The sequence below is a fragment of the Seriola lalandi genome, unplaced genomic scaffold (assembly GCF_002814215.2).
Source record: "Seriola lalandi dorsalis isolate HSWRI2012SDOR001 ecotype SW California unplaced genomic scaffold, Sedor1 jcf7180002054945, whole genome shotgun sequence".
Classification (NCBI taxonomy): domain Eukaryota; kingdom Metazoa; phylum Chordata; class Actinopteri; order Carangiformes; family Carangidae; genus Seriola; species Seriola lalandi.
The window spans coordinates 3,091,428-3,114,140 of NW_019525496.1; the positions used below are offsets into that span (position 1 = coordinate 3,091,428).

At 40.8% G+C, this 22,713-nt stretch overlaps 1 protein-coding gene across 1 annotated transcript in view; it reads left to right on the forward strand.

Annotated features, from left to right (window-relative positions):
• Positions 1-957: 957 nt before the first annotated feature.
• adgrd1 (adhesion G protein-coupled receptor D1) overlaps positions 958-22,713 on the forward strand; it is a 30,988-nt gene continuing 9,232 nt past the window's right edge. The window contains exons 1-14 of the mRNA XM_087170329.1: positions 958-1,404; positions 1,502-1,538; positions 1,923-2,039; positions 2,666-2,764; positions 3,193-3,315; positions 3,403-3,579; positions 6,959-7,216; positions 8,499-8,566; positions 9,105-9,254; positions 9,402-9,452; positions 11,149-11,272; positions 11,629-11,736; positions 13,016-13,091; positions 13,996-14,211. Coding sequence (XP_087026455.1) covers positions 1,330-1,404; positions 1,502-1,538; positions 1,923-2,039; positions 2,666-2,764; positions 3,193-3,315; positions 3,403-3,579; positions 6,959-7,216; positions 8,499-8,566; positions 9,105-9,254; positions 9,402-9,452; positions 11,149-11,272; positions 11,629-11,736; positions 13,016-13,091; positions 13,996-14,211 — 1,679 coding nt within the window. The 5' untranslated portion in view covers positions 958-1,329. The remainder of the gene's footprint in view (positions 1,405-1,501; positions 1,539-1,922; positions 2,040-2,665; positions 2,765-3,192; positions 3,316-3,402; positions 3,580-6,958; positions 7,217-8,498; positions 8,567-9,104; positions 9,255-9,401; positions 9,453-11,148; positions 11,273-11,628; positions 11,737-13,015; positions 13,092-13,995; positions 14,212-22,713) is intronic.

A 22,713-nucleotide genomic window follows, 5' to 3' on the forward strand; every position in this document is an offset into this window, starting at 1 on the left:
TCTCTCTCTCTCTCTCTGCCTCGGGGGAGAGAAACTAGTCCACCCTCAATTAAATTTGATCAGCCATTATGATAAACCAACTAAATTAATGTAATCCTATTATATTTTGAAAAGATAGATAGTAGAGAAGAATTGAATATTACATAACCTCCATTAAAAACAAGGCTACTTCTAACTAACAGAGTACACTCTATTGTGGTTTGTTACATATAAACCACAGAGATTTTTTCTGTCATCAGATGATGAATTTTAGCTTGACAGCAGACACACCAGCAGGCAGACATGAGAAGAGTTGAGTGAATAATAGATAAGCAGGACTTGTTGACCACCTGGCCACACGGTGGCGCTGTTTACCATCATATGTATCCAAATTGACCTTGGGAACTGGAAGAGCTGATGACCTGTGGGAATTATTCTAATCACAACAGTATTTCACAAACAGAAACTCAAGAAAAGTCGAACTCTGACTCACATGTCATTTGACACTTCACTATTTCTATTCAATATTTCTACTTGGATCTACAGTGAATCGTGAATCGTCCTTTTTCGTCTGGGTTAGTGTGAATGGTTGAAATGTAACCCATTGAGAAAGCCATGAAAAGTTGTAAATAGTGCTTCAGAAGTTGTATCTTTGTAACTCCAGTGATTTCTGGCTCTGTCTGGCTTCCAGCAGACTGTTACAAAAAAACACCCATCCTCAGCAGCATCCCTGTTGTTCCCAGAGAGTCCGGGGTGTTGCCCAGTAATTTAACCCACTATCCAAAACTTGTTAAACTGTTAATACGTATCTTTTATCCAAACAACATTTGGATCGCAGAGCGCAGATCTTGATCTCATTCATTGCCGGCGCAATCTCAAATTACGCACAAATACTGCCATTTACGCAAAGCTCTAACGCCCCACCTCAGAAGATCCAAAAATGACATCACGTTTTGCATTTCCCACGTTCAGTCCAGAAACCCCAGTACGCCTCCACGGAGCTTCTCTACTCTTTGCAGTTTCCAGATGCAGGCACAGAAACTCCAAGAAACAAGTACTAGTTCAATGTGAGAATTAAGATCAAGGATTACAGTTTTCTGCGTGGAACTGGAAGGTTGGCTTCACATTTTTATCATGAAAGAGAAACTTCTTAAGTCTTTCTGCCTCCTGCCAGAACACTAAATTGATTCCTTTTTTTTTGGTTCTAGTACTGGTATTATTATTTAACTGTATTCCAAAGTTTGGACTCATGGACTGATCAGAAGTTTTCACATCTTGGAATAATGAGTGACTCCTCCTGGATTCATTTTTATATGGGGATTTAACAGTTGTTTTTAGAAAAGACTGTATATGGTACATTTTCCAAAAGCTATGGAATTTTCTTTGCGAATTAACCTTTTTGCAGCTTTTGTCTCATGCATTAAGGTAAGATTACTGTAGTCCTATAATCCTCTAATGTTATGGTCTGTATAGTCATCTGTTCTGTAGCAGCCTTTATAAATAACATTCGATTTCTTTACAGGTTTATGCTCAAGTGGTACAACCTGTGAAGCATCCAGGTAGTAATGAATTTTTCTACGGGTGGTGTGATTGCTTTCATTTTTCCATACTGTTTGAAATTTAAATAAGATGACATTATACAGCTATATGCTGGATCAGAAATATACAGTGAGCTGCGGTAAGAAAGTGTTTCACCATCTGCTAACTCTCAAACCAGAGGATGTTGTTGATTTGTTTACTGCTCTTATCAATAATCAGAATAGTCTGTTGAATCAACAACTTTTATAGCTGTTGTGCTCATTATTATCAATCTTTTATTCCTCACCAAAAAAAAAAATCCAAATTGGAGTGCCAGGAAAATAAATTTTGAGTAATGAGACAGAGCTTGATTGGGGGAAAAGCCCTTTTCTGGATTCTTGTTTATTCGTGAACTCTCCGTCCAGGCCTGCAGGTGTTGGCCACGGCCTCACATTATTGGCCTCTCGATGCTGTGGACGGAATCCATGAACTGTGGGACCAGATTGGAAACAGACCAGGTTATGTTAACGGAAGCAACATAAGTATGTGCATACATAAACAGAATGTATATACTCGTGGGAATGCACCACCTAAATGTCTTTCTCTGATTGCTCTCTGCATGGTCTCAAGCTGTTTTTCACCACCCACCTTCCAGCCACAGCCATCATGCTTTTTTAAATGTGTTGAGAGCTTTTAGATTGTATGTCAGATTTATAAACTGAAATTGATGAAGTAGCTGGTGTGTGAAGTAATTTATGATTTAAAATGCTGCACTACTTTACATATAGTATCCCATAATCTGGAGGTGGTAAAAGACTGAAAAAATGTAAGGAATGGATAAGTTATTCCGCATTTTAGAGTTTGCAGGACTGAAAGATCGTTACTACGTGCATTGAGTTTACAGCCATGTTGTGAATAAATTGTTTAAATAAGTAAATAAGTTTTAAATTATGATAAAGTTGAAGAGGGATCAGGTATAGACTTGAGCATGATGTGTGGAGTCAGTGTGAATCCTCTTTGAGCGCTGCTACCGTGCGCTCAGCTCAGCATCACTCCGTCTCATACCTGCACACCACGTCCCTCCTGTTGTCTTCCTTTCACTGTTCTCCTGTGTCTTCTGTGTCTATGTAGGTGTGAATCATTGTTTTTCTCCGTTGTCTTTGTCCAGCACTCAGAATCCACAACCACACTGTGCTCCCCTCCTCCCATAACTCTTCCTATGTGTATACCAATGACTCTGCCTACACTAACATTTCTGCAACAGTAGGTGAGGATCAATCACTCTCTGCTCACTGAAATTCACTCCTGCATCACCCATTGCTCTCTGTTGTCGTCTCTGTGTTTACACACAGTTGAGCTGAGCACGTCACACTTTTGTCCTTGTTCAGTCTTTTGCCTGTTCAGCACCACATGAGGAATTTTAATCATTTGTTGTTGTTCATTAGCTTTTAGTCAAACCAGAATTGTAACATATGAATACATCTAACTGAGTCTGTTAATGCTCTTGGTGTGGTTTTATGAGATACCAAGAAAGCATAATCATCAGTTGCAAAACAATTCATGATTAGTTTACTATTAAGGGTCTTTTGATAATTTGATTTGTTGAATGAGCAGATAATTAAACATTATGAATATTTTGGCCCTGAAATAGACATTTTCAAGCAAAATCATATCTCTGATTTGTGTTTGCCGCAGACATTGTTGAAGGAATGGTTAACAAGGGCATCTTTCTGAATGGAGATAACGGTGGTACCTTCCTCCACTTTGGAAACTACCAGAACTCTTGCATTAGTGATCCTACTTTGTGCGGTCCTGACGGTGAGTGTCGTTTATGCACATGATAATTTTGCCAAAAAAACATTTCTTTGTGTTGATGGTTAAAACTGATTTTCCATCATTCTCTAGGGATTACCTTCTCCTTTTTCTGGAAAAACCATGAGGCAGAGTCCCGCTTTGCTGTTGCCTCTGGAGGGAAAGTTATCTCCAATGGCTTCTCTGTCTACACCAATCCCTTCGGAGGATATGTGGAGTTTTACACTCGAGGCAACAACCACAGATGGAAGGCCAACATCAGAGTTCCAGGTACTGTGAATCAATCTGCCTTCGTATCAAACAGTGTTCCTTTAATTTCCATAGGCACCCGTGATGAATGCATTTTTGTTCTATATATACACTTTTTGTTTTCAACCATAAATTGTTAGTTATATAATTGCATTCATGGTTTGGTTAACTCAAACCAGATGTAGCCGCAGGCAGTTGATTTGGCTAGTCAAGGATACCTTTCATAAATCACTTGCTGTATCACAAAACATAAAAATATCATGGATGTGTAATGAGATGCAGTCACTTCCCTCTTAAATACAATAATGTTTGGTGAGTACAGGTCCACTTAGATGAAATGTGAAACATAATAAAGCTCAGAGTGTGACCAATACTTTGCATTCAATCCTGAAAATAAGATTTGTATTCTAATGAGATGAAATGATTTGGAAAACTGTTATGACAAACTTGAATAAACCATATGAGGCTTAACGTTTTACAGGTCAGTGCTTAGTACTCAAATGACTTATGTCATCTATGTTTTTGCAGCAGTTAGTCAAAGTTGTGTTCACGGGGCGTCATAACTCAATTTTGATTTCAGTATTCAGTTACAGAGGATCAAACATCATCTGGTTCTCATACAGCGTGACATGTCCAACTTTCAGGACATACTGTCAAAATCTGTCAGTTCTCTCCCTTGTGTGTCACGAGTGTGAGGTAAAGCTTTGAGGGGGGCTGATTAAACCTTGAGGTGCCCTCTGACCATTGTGATTATCAGTAAAGGCAAAGAATGTCACACTGTAGATCAAACTCTCTGCATGAAGAGGTGAAAGAGAGATTTGAACTGGTTAAAGTGGGGGGGGGGGTCTTTGGCACACATGGTTTATATTCTAACCACAAATGAGATGTGTTCTTGGTTGTTGTGCTCTTCTGGCACAAGTGTTTTCAGACAGTGAATGTATTGTCTTTTGGGACTCCCTTTATTGTCAAAATACCTCAGAGAAAATAGAAAAGAGTTTGTAGGACCACACCAGACTGTGGCCTGGAGTTCTTAACAGGATTTATGTGGCTTTATATCATAAAATAGCAAAGACAATTAAAACGTTTAGAGCTGACAATTAGTATATTAATCTATTAGTCGATGAAAATGAATCACCAACTACTATGATTAACAATTAATCATTTAAGCCATATTTAAGAAAGCGAATTAATCATAATTACTTTAGTGATCCCATAACTTTTTATCAAGCTCCGTCATCTGGTCAAAATTTTCATCATGTCCAGTACTTTAGTTTTTGAAGAAGTACCTGCCAAACCGATAAAGTATTTATATTCCCATCAGCCTCAGCTGCAGCTAATTTTAGTTTTTTGTGCTAACTATTTAGCAAACGTTAGCATGTTAACACACTTTTGCATGGCTATTCAAGTGGCGGCAATCAATCAAGCCCGACCAGCCCGCTGATCAGTTGTTTAATTATGAATAATTTTTTGCTACAATAAATCATCTAAACCACAGAGGTGAACAGTTACACCACTCCCAGACAGTAACAGCAGTGTCTGGTGTCAAAATGTCACAAACTTTCAACTATAGTTTGTGTTGTGTGTAGGGATGGTACGGCTGTAGTATTGATGAGGTCTGTGATATCTCTCTCTCTCTCTCTCTCTCTCTCTCTCTCTCTCTCTGTCTCTCTCTCTCTCTCTCTCTCTCTCTCTGAGCCTGTGTGTGTGAGGGGTGGCGGCGGCTCTGTCTCACACTGGAGCACCTGGAGCTCACAGACACACACACAGAGACGTTGCTTGTAGTGACAATGGCGGAGAGAACTAAACGTAAAGTGGGGTTCAATCTGAAATGGACAGAGCATCATTTGAACTGTCGTTCAGAAATTCAGTTTGAGTTTCAGGTCCCTCAGAGCAGGGGCGGATTTTATGACTTGGGGGCAGCTGGTGAACTACTGCATAGTAAATACTATCACAGAAAAAGTCCTGTAGCAAATCAGTGTGTATAACATTTGTTTTACATTTCCATTTTTAAAATCAGTCTATAATAGTGAGTTTTTTCTAAACAATGCTGTTGGAGTTTGCTGAACGATACATCATCTTAACAATACCCATCCATAGTTGTGTTGCATCAAATGCACCGTCAAGTTCTGTTGCATTCTCTTTGCTCTCTTCTGTTGTTTGCCTCTTTTTGTCACTGATATGCGAGACAGCTGACATGATGTGTTGTAGAAAACTTGTTGATATCGCAGCTTATTTTGCACAGAAAATCAAATGCAATATGGCAAAATAGCAGTTTTGAAAATGTGGTGCCATGTTGTATTAAGTGTACATAATGAGAATTGCTCAGGGAAATGTCCAGTTGAATAGCCCTGCACTAATGTAAGATGGTGAACATGGCGAACGTCAGCCTGTTACTGTTGTCACTGTAACATGTTTGCATGCTGATGTTAGCATTTAGCTCAAAGCACTGCTATGCCTCACAGCATAGCTGTAGACTTCCCCTTCAACCAAAATTTCCTGTTCCAGCTTTTCAGATTTAAGGACTTGTTATTGTCAGATATGACAGCACACTGAATGTATTTGGGTTTTAGAGCCGTGTTTTGATAAATCGAGCTAGTTGAGGGCATCACATTCTGGGAAATTACAACGTGCATTTTTCATGATTTTCTTTTTACATTTCACAGAATAATGGATTAATGGATTTATCAAGAAAATATAGTCTGTTGATTAACAGATAATGAAAATAATCATTAGTGTTTTGTCAGAACATAAGTGATGTGCAAAGCAGTTGTTTTCAGTGTCCCGAATCACTGGAGTCAGTTCATTAAAAAGATTCTAAAGATTCATTCACCGAGTCGTTCAGTCCCACTCACTAACCTGAAAGACGGCTGAATGGTGTACGTTCAAATCCTCAGCATCTGGAACTTAGACAAACATGCCAAAAATTTATGTATATTTTGAATGTTTTTAGAATATCTACAGTTCGGCACTACTCTCGAACTTGCTGGGCCTGATTACGGCTGTTTGAGCCGCTGAGTATTACTCAGGGCTTAAGTTCACTGCGTAGTACATTCAATGAATGAATCACTTATCATGCACCGTTCCCTCACAGTGAAAGGGGTGAACGAGTGAGTCCTGCATTCGCTCACAGTGACTCAGTGAGAATCACGTTACTTCAAACAAATCAATGACTGGAATCACACTCTCTCATTGAGTGAGTGCATCCCTGCACATTTGCTTGCGAGTGCACCTCCTGCTCTATGTTTGTTGCAGAAAATTAGCAACAAAAAAATGTTTAGATGAAAAGCCATACTACTTATACCTGAATTTCCTGTCTTAAAATTTGCAGTGCTTATTTTGTCAAACTGCTGCTTATAATTCTACAAAAAAAAACATTATTGTTCTCTGTTTTCTCTCTCAGGGCCTTTCTGGACGCACATTCTCTTCACATGGACAAAAAAGGCTGGTCTGAAGGTCTACATCAATGGGACTTTCACTGTCAGTGACCCTGCTGGCAATGTCTCAGAGAACTATGGAGACCCCTACCCTGACCTTGTCATTGGAACTGGCAACGACAGGGCGTACGGTCACTACGTAACAGGCGCTTTTGACGAGTTTGTGATCTGGGAAAGGGCCCTTTCTGCTGACGAGATTAGGCTGTACTACAGTGCCGCCATAGGTAGGACATCAAGCCCTTGTGGAAACTATTTCCTGTCAATGGAGGACATAGCATATCTATTATAACGCTCCCTCCCTCTTGACTCTGCACTGAGGAAATAGGGGTTAAAAAGCAATTTCCGTCTTTCTCCTCTCCACATTCCGTCCACGGCATTCATGCATAACAACAAGATGTTAAACTGTACAAATATACTCCACTTCCCTGTCAAATGGTTCCTCTTGCACAAAACATTTTCATGACCTTCCATCATACAAGTGCCACGGCTCACATAGTTCTGCCTTATAAGTATTTATAAGAGTGCAAAGGCAGGTTGGGTCGCGGGGGGCAGATCATTTTGATTAAAAGTGACAGGTTATAACATGCTAAGACAAAAACCCCCAGACTCTGTTTTTGTTCTTTTGCTGTTTACCTCCATGGTCAGTAGATTGCCATAAATGGAGAAAAAAAAGTTGACATTTACGAGAACTTCGAAATAATGTTTGTGCGTGATAATCCACATTAACTAAATTTCTTGGTAGTGTGAGAAAGGTTCGAAACCTGATGAAATGAACCTTTTCAGCTTAACAAAGGCTGAATCACCTTTTGTTGTGGATGAAACAGTCTGATTAGTGAGGGTTGTCTCTTCCATCGTGTGTATGGGGATACATGAAAACTATTACTGTGTACTGCCGGAGCTTCAGCTGGTCATAATGTGTGAAGCATAAAGTGCAGACTGCCTTGATTTCTTCTTCGAAGTCGTTACCAAAAGCAATATATTCCACAGAACATTACCAGACGCAAAGAGCCTGACTGTTATGGTTACAGAAAAATATTTTTACTTCTCCAGAGCACTCATATAAAATGTTGCATTGAACCAAAGAAGAGCAGGACTGGTTCACAGTGATACCTCTAATGTGGGTCCATATATGGCCATTTTCTGGTAGCTAGTTAATGCCGCCTTTATGAAATGACAACAAAGATATAAAATGTACAGAAGCTAGTGGCAGAGTATAATGTGGTTGATTATCCCAGTTTTGTGGAGGTTGTAATCTATCTCCTTTCATGACTGGGCATGGTCCAGCCTCGTAAACTGCAAGCTGTAGGGTGATAAAGTCCAGCTACATTGCAGCAGCCAGGCCTGGTCAAGTTCAACAAAGGGCCTAATAACAAAATGACAAAAAGGCAGGGGCTATCTAAACTGGAAAGTCCACCAGAGATAAAAAGTGAATTACAACCATCTATACAGGTCAATAGTGTGGTTCCTATCCTATTTTAATAGAGCCCTGTGTATTGTCTTTTCTAGGTGAAGCCATTGCCTCTGCCACGACACCCAGATTCTCCAAAGAGGTCACTTCAACGACGCCAACAGTCGTAAGTGTGTAGCTTCTGACTTAGCAAGGCTCAGAGTTGATACCTAAGTATAATTTTATACCACATGTTTGAACTATCAAGGTTTTCCTGACAAATACAGCATCCAAATTGTATGACAAATTTGCAGAAATGTTTAGAGCCAAAATAAGCACAGAAGAGAGATGACGGCCTTTGCTTGACTCAATAGAAAGACAAACTTCTTATTGAGCTGTTATTTCCTTTTGAAGATAGAGGAGTTGGGAGGAAGGATATTGAGAGCACATGTGAATAGACTCCTGTTTATTGAAAGGCTTTGGAGGTAGAAAACGGATAAAGAAATAGAGTAGAGTGGAGACAGCTGCTCAACCCTGCACACAAAATGGTTCCCTTTAGGGCACTGGACTGAAGGAGAGCAACACTGAATCACTTGTCCAAAGAGTATTCCCTGAATCGGGCTATCAGTCACTAAACATCCTGTGTATGTTGGAACTCCGTGCTCCTTCGGAAAGTGCCTCCTGATAGTGAACCTCATTTGATGCCTGATGTGTTGTTTCCCCAGAGAGCCACTGAAGTGAGTCCTCCTGTCGTCAGCAGTCAGAGCGAGGAGGTCCAAAGCTCCCAGGACCCGGAGTCCATGCCAGTGTTGGGCTTCCTAAAGGCTCTGCCCAATCGGACCATTCCTCACAACACTGCCAACAACCTCACACAGGTCAGTCCCACACACACACACACACACACACACACACATGAACGCACACACATGTTACACTTGCAAAACCAGTTCACACACAGACGCAATGCCCACCCATGTGCATATGATGCAACAGTTCCGTGATGTCCATTTTCTTCCACCCAGGCTTTTCTCAAAAGTGTGGAAGAAGTGCTGTCCTCTCCAGGGCTGCCAGAGGTAAATGAGTTCACACTGTTGTTGTGCAACGTTCAAACATGACATAATGAAACATATGCAATTTGGTGAATGCTTTAATCCAAGGCACTTAAGAGATCCATGAGTTTGAAATTTTAACACAGCATATTTTTGGCATAAGTGGTGCCAGCAGCAATAACCGTATCTGGCAGTGTACCCGCACAGGATTGCAGTATGTAGTCAAATACAGTGGTGTAAATTGTATAAGACAGTACCGCTGACTATAAATTGCTCTACAAGACAATGCTTTGAAAAATTTTTTGCAGCTTTCTGTACTGTATACTCATCCTGGCCTCTCATACACAAACACAAGAAAGAGAGACATTCTGAGCAAGTGTGTGGTTTCAGTACATTTAGTGCTCAGAACTAGCACGCCTGTTTTTGTAGGAGCAAGCTGAAACAGATGTCGCTGTACGAGAATGTAAAACTGCAGATACAGTGTTCAGTAAAGCCCCTTTTGACATATCTGCGATTACCTTCTCTGATATGTCAGAAAATTTCACATTTTATCAAGATTTGTATGGCTTTTAATTTAAAACTACATAGTCTGTTAATGTGCTGTTTGCATTTTTTTTGTACTTGATACAATTCAATTTCATCAAATTCATATTATATTTATTTTAACCACCTTATTGCAACGTCCAGATGCATATGTTTGTGTGCAATAACACATCCTACATATTTGTAAGTAATCTTAAACACAATGTAAGTTTTGAGGGAACAAATAAAACATTCTTCTTCTTACAAATGAAAAGTTGAATTCATATGAAACAAAACGCACAATTGTTCAGTACAGTAAACTTCAGGGTTTTGCTGGTCCAGTGTTATATTGTATGACCAAGTGAGGCTGTATGGCTAATATTAGCTAATGTTAACAAACATTAGATGAATATGTCTGTATAACGAACAGTACTGAGTCACTCCCCTGACTTTATGACTCTTCTCCACTTGTGCTACTATTAAATAGCATAGCATTGGAGCCAAATGCTAAAAAGTAGCATTAAACATATTCCCATAATTGTCATTTGTAGCCAAAGTGGCCGCTGTCCAACAACAGTTATATGGTCCCACTTTAAATGTTAATTTGTTAAAACCTATATTTGTTTTACTACAGCTTTTTCTTATTAGTTTGTTATCATGAATTAAAGGGGTGCTCCAGCTTCATATTGCACTCCCATAAAGTTGGGGAACTCAAGAGAGAGTTTAAAAAGAATGGACAAAATCAAAGCAAAATAGGCAGAGACATCCTGACTTTTACTCCCTGTGGGTCAAGCTCTAAAAACTCTGGATCCTGCATTTGCCATAATGCAATCAATAGCATAATTTACTTGTTCCTTCCTGCCTGCTAAATACCCATGTTTTTCAAACTCCTGACAAACTGAGATAACCCTGACGACATTGTCACGGTTATTTTCTAAGTTCCCTCCATAATCACAGACCTTATACAACTGCCGTCACATGCTGAGGACTCTTCATAACAAGTGAATTGGCCTTTGTGTGTAAAATTGGCGGAGTGACCCTTTGAATTGACATAATTTATATTTGTAAATTGAGCCTTGTAAGAACATTTTTCATTTTAAAAAGATATGACAGAATCCGATAGGTCAGCATGAATCAATGCTGGACATTGACTGTGAATTGATTGTGAACACTTTTGTGTTGGATCATTGTTGAGCAGCAGTCCACCCCTGTGGTCAGCGGTCTGATCGAGACCGTGGACAGAGTGATGGAACACATGGTGACTAACCTGGAGCCCAGCCCGAACTCTCTCATCTCCCTGGGTGGAACATCTTTTGTTGCAGGTCAGTATGGTGTCATCTCTCCATAAGGTGACTCACTGTTTGTAGTTTGTGTGGACACGGTTAGGGTAGAAGGACATGGAGCGTCAAGCTGACATCATTAGTTTTCTCATTCAGAGGACAAATGCGGGTCAAATAAGCAGGGGTCATCCCGCTCCACTTTGCCTCTCATGGGTGTGGGTCTTCTTCTTTTTTCTTTTTTTTCATAATATTTTGTTTGCCACTAAGCCTGCTTGTGTCTCCCAAGGGTTGCTTGACATCTTTGATCCACCCCTGATTAAACAGATTGGTCTTGTTGCTTGCTTCTCAGTTTGTTCTTCTCAACAGTTCTGACTTTTTCTAATATCTGACCCTCACAGATTACTCTTTGATGAAACTCCCACTGAACTACAACCTGCCGCATTATCGCTTCCCCACACAGGGCAAGAACTACATCTCTGTGCCAGGGGAGGCTTTCACCATGCAGTGTAAGTGCAAATATTGCAGACAATCAGTGAAATGTCTTGGGTGATGTACAAAACGGACCTTTGGTATCTTGAGGATTCTCTGTATAGAAAATAGTAGCCAGGTTGAGTGTGAAAGCTGCACATTATTTGTGCTCTGATTCAGCCAAGAGAAAATTGTCCAGCTGGGAGACCCTTGTTATTTGGCCAGTAATTTATTATGCTTAGATTTAAGACTACTAACACAACATACAGTGTAGGACAGGAGTGCCATGAGAGCTTTTGTGTGGCTTTATGGTGCACCGTAGAAATCCAGCCACGGCTTTAATGTTGGCAGTTACCCTTTTATTCAAAACAGAAAGAATGAGAGAGAGAGCACTTTTTCTCCACTTTCCTCTGTCATTAAAAAGAATGGACTCACATAGTGGAGTGAAGGAGAGCAGTAATTACAGTGGGCATTAAAACTCAGTTTGTTTGACTTTGTGTTCAGGTCAGATTCCCTCGGCTCCACCTGGCCGCTGCGTGCACTGCGTTGCGAACGAACACTGGAATAAACCGTTTTAATAATTCATTAAAGGACTATTATCAGAAACGGAATATATGTTATTGCCTGACACACGAGAGCCAGGACCAAATTAACTCATAGCTCTGAATACCTGGCTGTATGCAATGCTCCAAGGGGAGGTTTTATATTCTAATTAAATACAGAGAATGCGACACATTGGTGTTTTTGGATACTTTACTATATTTTTTCTCATTCTCTCTCCTTCTGGCCACCTCGAGATCTCTTGCAGGACTTCCTGGGGGTCATGCTGTTGATATTATTTTTTGGAAGGTTAGAAACTCTCCTGCAGCATATACACCGCCCTTTTTTTTTTGACATCAGCAAGCTTTTGTTGTCTCAGTCAGTGGGGCCCGGGAAAAAAAGCCTTTGAAAGGAGGAACACGACCATTAAGGATTTCCTCCAATTTAATTGTTTATCTTGCAGTATTGATGTGGGACCGAGCTGGAAGATAGGTCAGATTAGGGGCGGGGGATCAGACCCCCTGCTCTCCTGGTGAAGTCATGTAGAGGTTTCATAAGACTTCCCAACATCCACGTGGTTTGCAGCCCTCTCCCTTTCACTCTTGTGCGAGTATACAGTCCTGTTAGCCTGCCAGTGCCAGCGTGCGGCGGCAAGAAAGCGTTAATTAACTTCCCTTCTTTGTGAGCATTTTAGCAGCACTGCTTTACATTCCCAGCACTCTGTCCATGTCTTTCACATTCAACTATAATTTTTTTTTTTTTTTTTTTTTTCCTTAGCTCAAACCACGATCGTTGGCCTCTTCTACCACAACATGCACAACTACTACAATGAGATCAGCCCTGTTAAGACCAGGTAAGAGGAAGGGACAGCACCCACAATCAAAGGTTAACTAAAGTTAATCTAATCACATTTAAATTTAAAAGCTTTGCCATACCAGTTTTGTTTTGGCAAGGGATTTATCCAGGAAAATAGGTTATAAACAAAATCACTGAGTGTAAATATGAATTTTCTCTTTGTACTTCCTGTGTGGGACATCAGGTCCACCGGCGCTAAGGCGCCTCTGCTTCCTGAGACACAGGACAGCTGATGCCTGGAGCCAGGGCCTTATCTGTCCTCTCGCCTATCTCTCATCTCACCACTCAACCTCCACTGACTGATACACCCTGCTATTAGCGCTACATACCCACCCCTTCCCCCTCAGTTATTGTCCGGACCAGTTTGTTCCACTCATGCTACAATGTTTATTTTTTACCAAACCTGACACAGCAGCGATTAAACAACATGTTTTTACCACTTTATACTTTGTAGAAGTTAAAGTACAGAGTGTGAGATAGGTGACAGTACATTTGGAGATGTCTGTTGCTGATTGTTTTTATATGGCTCTCTCACTGCCGGGCTCCTCTGTGGGTGAGAGAGTACCCTTGTATCATTGTAGAGAGGTGATGTTTGTCTGATCCCAATGTCACATATCAGATGATCTTGGAAAACTACAGATGCAATACTGGTGTTGTCAGCGGGACTGATTATAGACAGATGATCAAAGTCCCACTTAAATGCTACTGCTCTGGGCCCATGTGTAACACTTCTATGTTGATGTGTGTGCCAGATTTTTTTTCTGATTTATGTGACTGTTTCTGTCTCTCTAGACCTCTTTTTTCTCTCTTTCTTTCTACTAATTTCTGCATTTGTTTTTCTCTGTTCGTTGCCTTTCTTTTCTTTCATCTTCTATGTTTTTCTCTCTTTTTGTGCCTCTTAGGATTAACGAAGCAGCCGATTTCAAGGATCACAAGATCCAGGTAGCAAGCTGTCTAATCTCTCTGAAAGTGGAGCCTTCACCAGCCTTGTCAATCAACCTCTCAGGAGCACCACTCATCAAGATCGTCCTCACCCACGTCCTGGTAAGATTCAACCCATATTTTGTCCTACTTTCTTTGTATTTGACTCATGTCTTTATCTGCCTTTTACTTTCTGTGTGAGTCGGTCATTCTGGGAAAATGGACAGCTTTTCCAGTTGGTAGGAGCAGGGTGCTGGGTGTGGGACTCCCACCTTATCAGTGGAAAGATGGCAACGGTCTGCCTGTGGCTACAGTAGCCGGATCCCCCCATATGAAATCTATCAGCTCTATTTTTGGCGTTCTGTTATGTAAGTAGATGAGTGACTGTCACTGACCGAAGCTTGTGCAGCCGGGCACTCACCAGCACAAAGAGTGAAACCTATTTTGGTTTTCATTAGCCTGCCTAAATTTTCCCTCACGGAGCATGTGGCTTCCAGAAAGCAAACTGATTGTGCACATTTGAACTGTAGGCTTAGGGTGCTTTGAAAGGAACAATAACTTTATTTTATGAACAACATGTTTTTTTCCTTGCTGCTTTATGGCAACGGCTGTGCCAGTTTTCCTTGGGAAATGCAGTCGAAACTCATAATAAAAATTAACTTAAAAATGTGTATTGCATTAGCTTGCTTCCTTGTAAAATCAGAAATGCAGCAGTGTATTTCACAGCCATGTATATTTTTGTACATTTTTTGCACAGTAACTGGATTTTGAAGCCATTCTTTTAATCTAAATGAATTGTGTGAATAGCCTAATTGATCATACAATAACAATGATAATTCAGTAGACAAAACCAGTGGACTAAAGCCCCAATAATGTAGTCCTGTTTACTTTACAAGACCTTAACAAGAATTATTCACTTTCTATTGAAGTGAATGACCAATATTCTTTTTCTCTCCTCACTCATAAGAGTTCAAATCAAAACCATGCGGCTTCATGAAACCATGGCAATATTGCTTTGTTTGCCTTCATTTTCCCTGGAGAAATAAATGTTTATGCTGCAATTATCTGGCCTGGGTTCTGTGACAATGATTACTGTGTTTGTTTTAGTGGACACCATGGGAGAGGGCTCATAATCTCCTTTGTTATGGGGGTGCTGGAGATGCTCACCAGCTCTGCTGTCTGTTAAGTCAAGGTGTTTCTGTTTTAGTTGGACTGCCTTTAGCTCTGATGTAAGGATAAATCAGGTTTCTTACATTCTTTCCTCTCTAACCCATGACAAATAAGCTGTTATACTTATTACTAATGCATACTGATTGGAACGCACCGTGCCAGCACTTTCATGCTTTACTAAGGCCGCATAGTTTGGATTTTATATTTAGGAGCTGCATCGTAATTTGGCACACAGTGCTTTTGGCTGTGAACACGTCCAGGAAAGGGGCTGTTTTGCTATAACTGGATTGCAGCACAGACCTGTGGTTGGATTTAGTCAAAAAGTGACTATTTTTGGAGTTTTAATGTCTTTGGCAACTAGTGGATACTTATCACCTCCCTAGCTTGGAGGCAGGGAGGGCGGCTCACACAGCATGTGGCAAACCTTTCCCGCCATTGTTTACGTTGCATTTACTCTCTGCACAAGTTAAACCTTAAAGATGTCCTCTCATGGCACCAGTTCAGTGGGCTAGAGTAAGTGATTTGCAACTGACCTCTCTGTTTATCTCCTGAGAATAGACAAGCACCCAGTGACTTCATTAAAACCTAGCAGGTGGGCTGACTGTGTCTAAAGCAGAAATATGTCAGCTTCCTCATCTGTCTTTTCAGGCTGTCATGGTTACAACAAATCCTGTGCGCCACCTCTAGTACTGTACAAACAATCACCTACTGTCATGGCTCAAACCCAAATGTCATCCATTTTCTCTATCTGACACTTACCATGATAAAAAAGTACCGTACCCTGGATTGATGGAGTCACCGACCTGTAACAAACCTTGTGACATGGCAGGTACCAGTCAGTGAAGGTCAAAGCCATGCGATGGGTTATCTGAGTGACCTTGCACTCTTGATTGATGTCCTCTGAGCTCACTGAAACAGCTCGCTGAGGTCATGCCATTCCCAGCTGACTCAGTCAGAGCCGAGATGCCGCCGTCTCGCGTTATGTGGCACGGAGTGGGTTTGATACCCAGACAAGGTGTTATCAAGGCTGCTGGAGGCCCACGCGCTTTCTCACGCCATTCGGCTGTGGTGTTGATTGGACCCTGGCTCCATCAGTGATTTATGACTCCTGTCTGAGTCCAGTTCAGTTTGAGAGGCCTGAAGGAGAGAAGAAGAGAAGAAAAAGGAGGGTGGGAGGCACTGGGGTCTGTAGTTAAACATTAATACATACATAAAAAGGCTGACACCTCCTCCCTGCCCTCTTCTTCTGTCAAAGCATCACACTGATGGTATGAAGTGAATGAATGGAAAGATTGATTTCATGAGCAAAGTCGATTTATAGGGTCAAAACTGAGAGGATTTAAAAAACAGATTTTGACATGGGGGCCTGACTTTACAGGCTTATAAAGCAGTGTGTTAGTTTGGCGGACGAGGCGAAGGGTGGAACAGGGTGGCAGCACTGGTAGAGCGGTGGTGGCCTCCACCTGTCCTTCAGTTCACTTTTATGTGTTTCATTTCTGATGTAATGTAGAACTTCAAACCATTAGCTTTAAAGAAATAGTTTTATATTTATTTTATTATCTGCTTTCTGGCAGAGAGTTAGAAGAGAAGAAGATTGATATCACTCTTCAGGGAGCTATCTGTAAGATTCACTAGCGTTAGCATTAACAGCTGTTTACTTAACCAGTCTAGAAGAAACATGGGAGTTCAGCATCAAACTTCATTCCTTTACTTGCCAAGAGCTGTCTCCAGCAGTGGAAAGCAACACCAGTGTTAACTCTTGTCTCTATCCTGTCTTTTCTTCTACTGAAGTTAGCACGCTAACCAGCACATTTCTTTGTAAAATTTGTAGAACTTACAAATAGCCACTTTAAGTCTGTACATCGAATATGAGGCCACAGCTAGCCGCTAGTTAGTTTAACTTAGCTTAAAGACTGGAAACAGAGGGAAACAGCTAGCAGAAAAGTCTGCTTACCAGCACCTTTAAATCTCACTTATTAGCATCACTCAGTTCAGTTCATTCATTCAGGCAGTACACTTTTTTATCAGGGGTTATGTGCTGGGCCACTTCTTGGCCTGCCGTTGAAGAGCTTAAGAGCTGAATTAATTTTTCCTAAAATGTCAAACTCTTACCTCTTCTTTTCTAACACACTGAATAAAAGTTTAATATATTTGATAATATATTTAAAGTAAGTAAAGTAAGTTAAAACCTAAGAAAATATGAGTATTGAATTTATCACACTGACTCAGTTGACCTAATCATTACTATCAGTAAGTGACTGGACAAGTTTTCCACTAGGTTTTCTCCATCGGTTCCCTCCCATAATTTAAAGAGCATGAAGGAGAGTTTGATGGGAAGTGAGTAAAGAGGTCAGGGGCAGAAAGGGGAACTGGGTGGCCTGTGTTTACAAAGATGTCTAGACTTGTTGGAGCTTCCTATACGTGTGGAGAATAATGGATTAATTGTTCAGCAGCTTTGAAAATACACACACAAAGGTTATTTAACATTTTCTGATACCCTGGCTCTTAATCATTCAATCTGGTATGCCAGTGCTGGTATCAGTTCTTTTTCTGCCACAATAATAACTGCTATTTATTTTGCCAGTCTTTTTATAACTCCCAGCACACGCCCAGCTTAAACCTTGTGGGCAAAAGCTCTCCTCCTTCTCTCTCTCCCTCTCTCTCTCTCTCTCTCTCTCTCTCTCTCTCTCTCTCTCTCTCTCCCAGCCACCCACACCCATCCATACTCCAACGCACACATACAAACAGGGACTCTGTGAGCCAACATACTGATCAATCACAGATGGCGGTCTGGCTATTGCTATGCCTCTCTTGCTAAAAGATTTAGAGTCTCTTTCTACAGCTCCTCCCAGCGCCCCCCTTTCTATGACCACTCCAACCTCGCGACCACCACCTCCTGTTACGTGCTAAGCAGAGCAGGGCTTTAGCCCAGAGGAAAAGTAGAAAAGGTGCTGGTGTTGATTCTGTCTATATGAGTGTTTCTATAGGCTCAGAGTATGAGGGAAATAATGTTCAGCTATTTTGACAATGGAAGTCACTTTTCTTGAATTACAGAGTTTGAAATTATCACTGAATATCATGCGCTAAAAATGTTATTAGCACCTTATTTGATGTAGTATATTTCCCACATTTAAACTTCTCTGCAAAGGCTCAAAAAATAGCCCTCAACTTATGAATGCAAACATATTGTTCCTGCAGAAACTGGCCAGAAACCAGGCCATATGGCCCCATATGAAAGCCGGTGGGAATTAAACACATGAATTCAAGCATGGAGAACCTCTCCCATTGTCATGTGAGTTTAGTTCAAGAAGGAAAAGAAAAAAAAAAAAACGCTTGTCACATTTGTTGTTTTGAACCAAAGTAATAGTCACTGAACTTCCACCACTTACCGTATCTAAAACAACCCTGTAACTTTTGGGTTTGTTTAATTGTCCCCAGTTTTCTTCACACCCTGCATGCCTATCAACACGTCTCGTTGTTTTCTGCATCTACCTCAGAGACTGAGCTGAGACCACAGCTGCATGTCTTATTACATCTCCCCCGACGGCATGATCTCACTCAAGGCCAGTTGTGTTTTGCTGCATGGATTCAGATTGTTACTCCACATGCTGTATGTGGATCAGCTTAAGTCTGGCCACTGATTGAAAAGCCCTGTTACAACAACGATGACATCTGTGCTCCATCAGTGTGATACTTTAATATACTGACATTAAGGTGGTTCAAGGGGAAGGTTTTTCTCAAACTCCAGGTCAAGGTTTGAGCCGGTTGTTTTTTTTTTTTTTTAGCCTGCTGGATCGAGTAATATTACACCGTACCTTTCCCAGACATACTGCAATAAAGTGTTTCCTTTCCTAACTACATTTAACAGCAGTCAATGTAGCTTTTGGGAAATGCATGTATAGCCTCTCCGTTGTTATACAGAACAATTTAGCCATTGTCAAACCCCTGGCCATATCTTTGCCAGCCTTTGTGTTGACTCATATTTTAACACTTTCATCTACTGTAGACTTCCACAAAATATGGCGGTAGCTTTAAATAAAGTTTTGTGGTTGTGTAAAGTGTGACTGATGAGCTTCAGTGCTGTTATAGGTCCCGCTGGCGGCTGCACTGTTAAAAGATGATATCTATACCAAATACAGAAATGCAGTCCAAATTACACCCTGGCTGTCTGTGCTCTCAAAAATTTGAAACGTTTGAGGAAAAAAAGGAGAAGATCGCTCACTTATTCGCTCACACAGTTGTGTAATGTTTCACTGCTTTTTAAATTTAGCACAACCGAAGCCTTTATTTAGACTTCTCTGCTCCTGAAATATTTCTGACTGCTCTTGTGGCTGCATATTATTGTGCCAGTGCTGGATGAAATGAGTGGGTGAGTGCAGGACTTTTTCATAAATTATATTTGAAATTTGAAAAAGAAAAAAAAAAAAAATCTCAACTCAAGGTCCTCTCACAGGCTCTTTCCATAGCATTTAACCATTGCTCTCGAGTTCATATCAAGCTCTGGAAAAATACACGTAAATGGACCAAATATTTAAGATTTCTGGTTAAATAATATATAAGAATATTTCATATTCTTACGATTGGAGCTCAGATTTGATTAAATGTATCGTTCTCTGTAACTGAAACATTTATTTTTTATTATTACATCTCCATATGAGTTTGTCAACAGTAGCTTACTGTTGTTAGTTTCACTGCTATACAGTGTTACTGGACACAACAGTGGCCATTTTAAAACGTTATTTAAATGTTGCAATTTTCTGTGGAAGTTCTGAATGCTTAAATGCTGGTGGTGTATATAAAGCTGCATGTTAATGAGTTAATGAGTTTGAGAGTTTTATTTCAAAAAACAACATACCGGTAATCATTTCAGCAGTATGTGTAGTATGTGTGCATGTGTGTGTGTATACCTCAAGACCGTGCGGTGCATTTCTACCAGCACTAGCTGGTCTGTGTTGAACTGACTGAAACAACATGATGGATGTTGTGTAGCTTTCTCCATCTTTTCTTTATTTGTGCCTCGCTTGAGAACCAGCTGTCAACAGCTAAGACTTAAATTGGCCTGGTGTTGCCTGTGTCTTGGTATTTGCTGAGGAATATGCTGTCCGGTGTTCGCTGCAGCTATAGCTCGACCACAGCGAGGCTGCGGCTTTACAGCTCTGCCAATCACGGGAGGTCTGAAAGACACCAACAACAAATTGCCGGGTTCTGATTGTCATCTATGACTTAAATGCTTAAATGAGAGTGTTTATTTTAATCCCTCATCATTTTACTCAACAGGATCAACACAAAAGAACAAGGTGGGTTAGAGGGATATACATATCAGATGACAGTCAATGGCTCTCATGTTGATGTTGAAGGTTTTGTGTTCCCAATGACAACTGATTGATGTGCTGGCGTAAATGACAGATAGGGATGTGTTTCTGTTTGCAAGTCATCAGGATACACCATTAAATATCTATTATGTAAAACACCATCATATATAAGTATGTTGTGACGATGGCATGGCAGCTAAGACACATCATGATTCACAGCATTTTTATCCCCATGCGGCTGTTTCATCTTAAAGATTCAATCTTTAAGAGTTCAAGATTGAAGATTTATTTCTTTGTCATATACATAGTTGAACAACTCGCAGTGAAATGTAAAATCTGGTTGTTCCTTAACTGTGTGATAGTGAATAACAAACAAAGGATTTTAACAGACAACAGACAAATGCTAGTTAATAACATCAATGACTCACTTCGTGTATGAGGTCCAAGGGGTGGAAGGAAACGAAGTACATTTACTCTAGTATTATACTTATTGAGTACAATTTGGAAATACTAATACAACTAAACTCCAACAGCAAATGCGTTTTGTATGACATGTAATTGTAACCAGATAATCAATTTTGTTTATCTTGTGAGCATTTGCAGAAGGCTTGACCCTAGCTTGGTAACCGCTGGATTAAACTACCTAACATGAATATGAAGTAGTTAGGTCACCAGGTACAACAGAAAAACTATGCCTCTAAAAAAGGGATATATAAAAAAAATAATTTCATGACATACATGACATTACCTTTACTTACATTACTATAATGTGAGTAAAGGACTTGAGTATTTCTTTCACCACTGCTGGTGAATCTGGACATGAAAACATTTTAGATTTTTTTGAACTCCACCGCTGCAGAGGTGTCAGCGAGTGTAGATGAAGCTGCACTGAATCAAACATAGAAGCACCAGAGACACTGGTTATCTATGATTTATCAGCCTCCCTCTCTGTCTCTCTCTCTCAGGCTCTTCTCAGTTATCAGCGCGTCACTCTGCATCACTCTCCTGTCACTAGCATTCACTCTCTCTTCTTCCTCTCTGCATCTATTCTCCTTTCAATGCTCAAAGTGATTTCCAAGGCGGCGTTTGCTGGCCTGCTGTTGCTAATAAAGAGTTGGAGCGCCAGCCGCAGTCTTGGCTGGTATAGATGCTGAGGCCTCGAGGCAACGGGGGGTGGTAACAACAGCGTGTTCACGGAGCTGGGCCAGATCTCCGAGTGCATTTTAACACTCGCCAGTGACTTTCAGGTTCCTGCACCTCTCATCGGCTATCAACTCGAAAAACACATGCTGTATGTACCACAAACAGACAGTTGCTAGAGAGGAAGCATGGCAAAGCAGCACGCCTTGTATGTGTGATGGTCTGTTAGTTAATGTATATTTTAGCTTGTGTCTGGTACATATCATGGTTTGATGATGGATTGTTTCCCATGAGCCAGGGTTTACATTTTGTGCTTAATGTGGATAATTAGTCTTCCTTCATTGCACAGCAACATTAAAGGCTCAGCAAGTGTGCAGAGCAAATATGACACTGCACAGCAAGACTTACAACTGTGTGCCAGTTACAGTTCGTTTCTCTTCCATTTGCTTTCATTTAAAACACAAAAAGAAATGTGAATTATTAAAGGCCACGGGGGAGCAGTAAATTCCCCCATGGGGTTGCTTGCAGCTCCTCTAAGCTGGCCGTCGGCTTGTGATGACGGACTGCATTTACTGCGCTCTCATGGATCTTGGACCCATTGTCCTGCCTGCTCTAATGGGCCAAATGAATATCCATCCATTGTATTCATCTTGAGGGTCACACTACACGATGACTAAAGAGCTGCATGTGTGAAACAGACAGAATGAGAGCAGCGATTTGGTTACACAATGAAGTCAACGTATTGTGCTATGCTTTGTAATATGAATCACGGAGCCTATGGGCCAGGAAACAGACAGCCTGACAGTCAGTTTCACTCTCGCTCTCACTTTTTCCAGAAGGAAATAGTGCAGACACAGTCCATCTAATCATACACTTACTCAGTCTGAGAGTCAAGGCTCGGGGAATGAGGAGAGGTGTGGAGTCTCTCAGTGTACATACAAGCAGCCAATGGAAGTGTTGTTTTCTTCAGATGACAGATTGAGGAGGGTAGTGGTTTGACCTGAAACCAGGGCCAAGCCCCAATTATTGCATTCTTGCACTCTAGCCATTAGCTCACTGTCTCTTGGGACTCCAAAT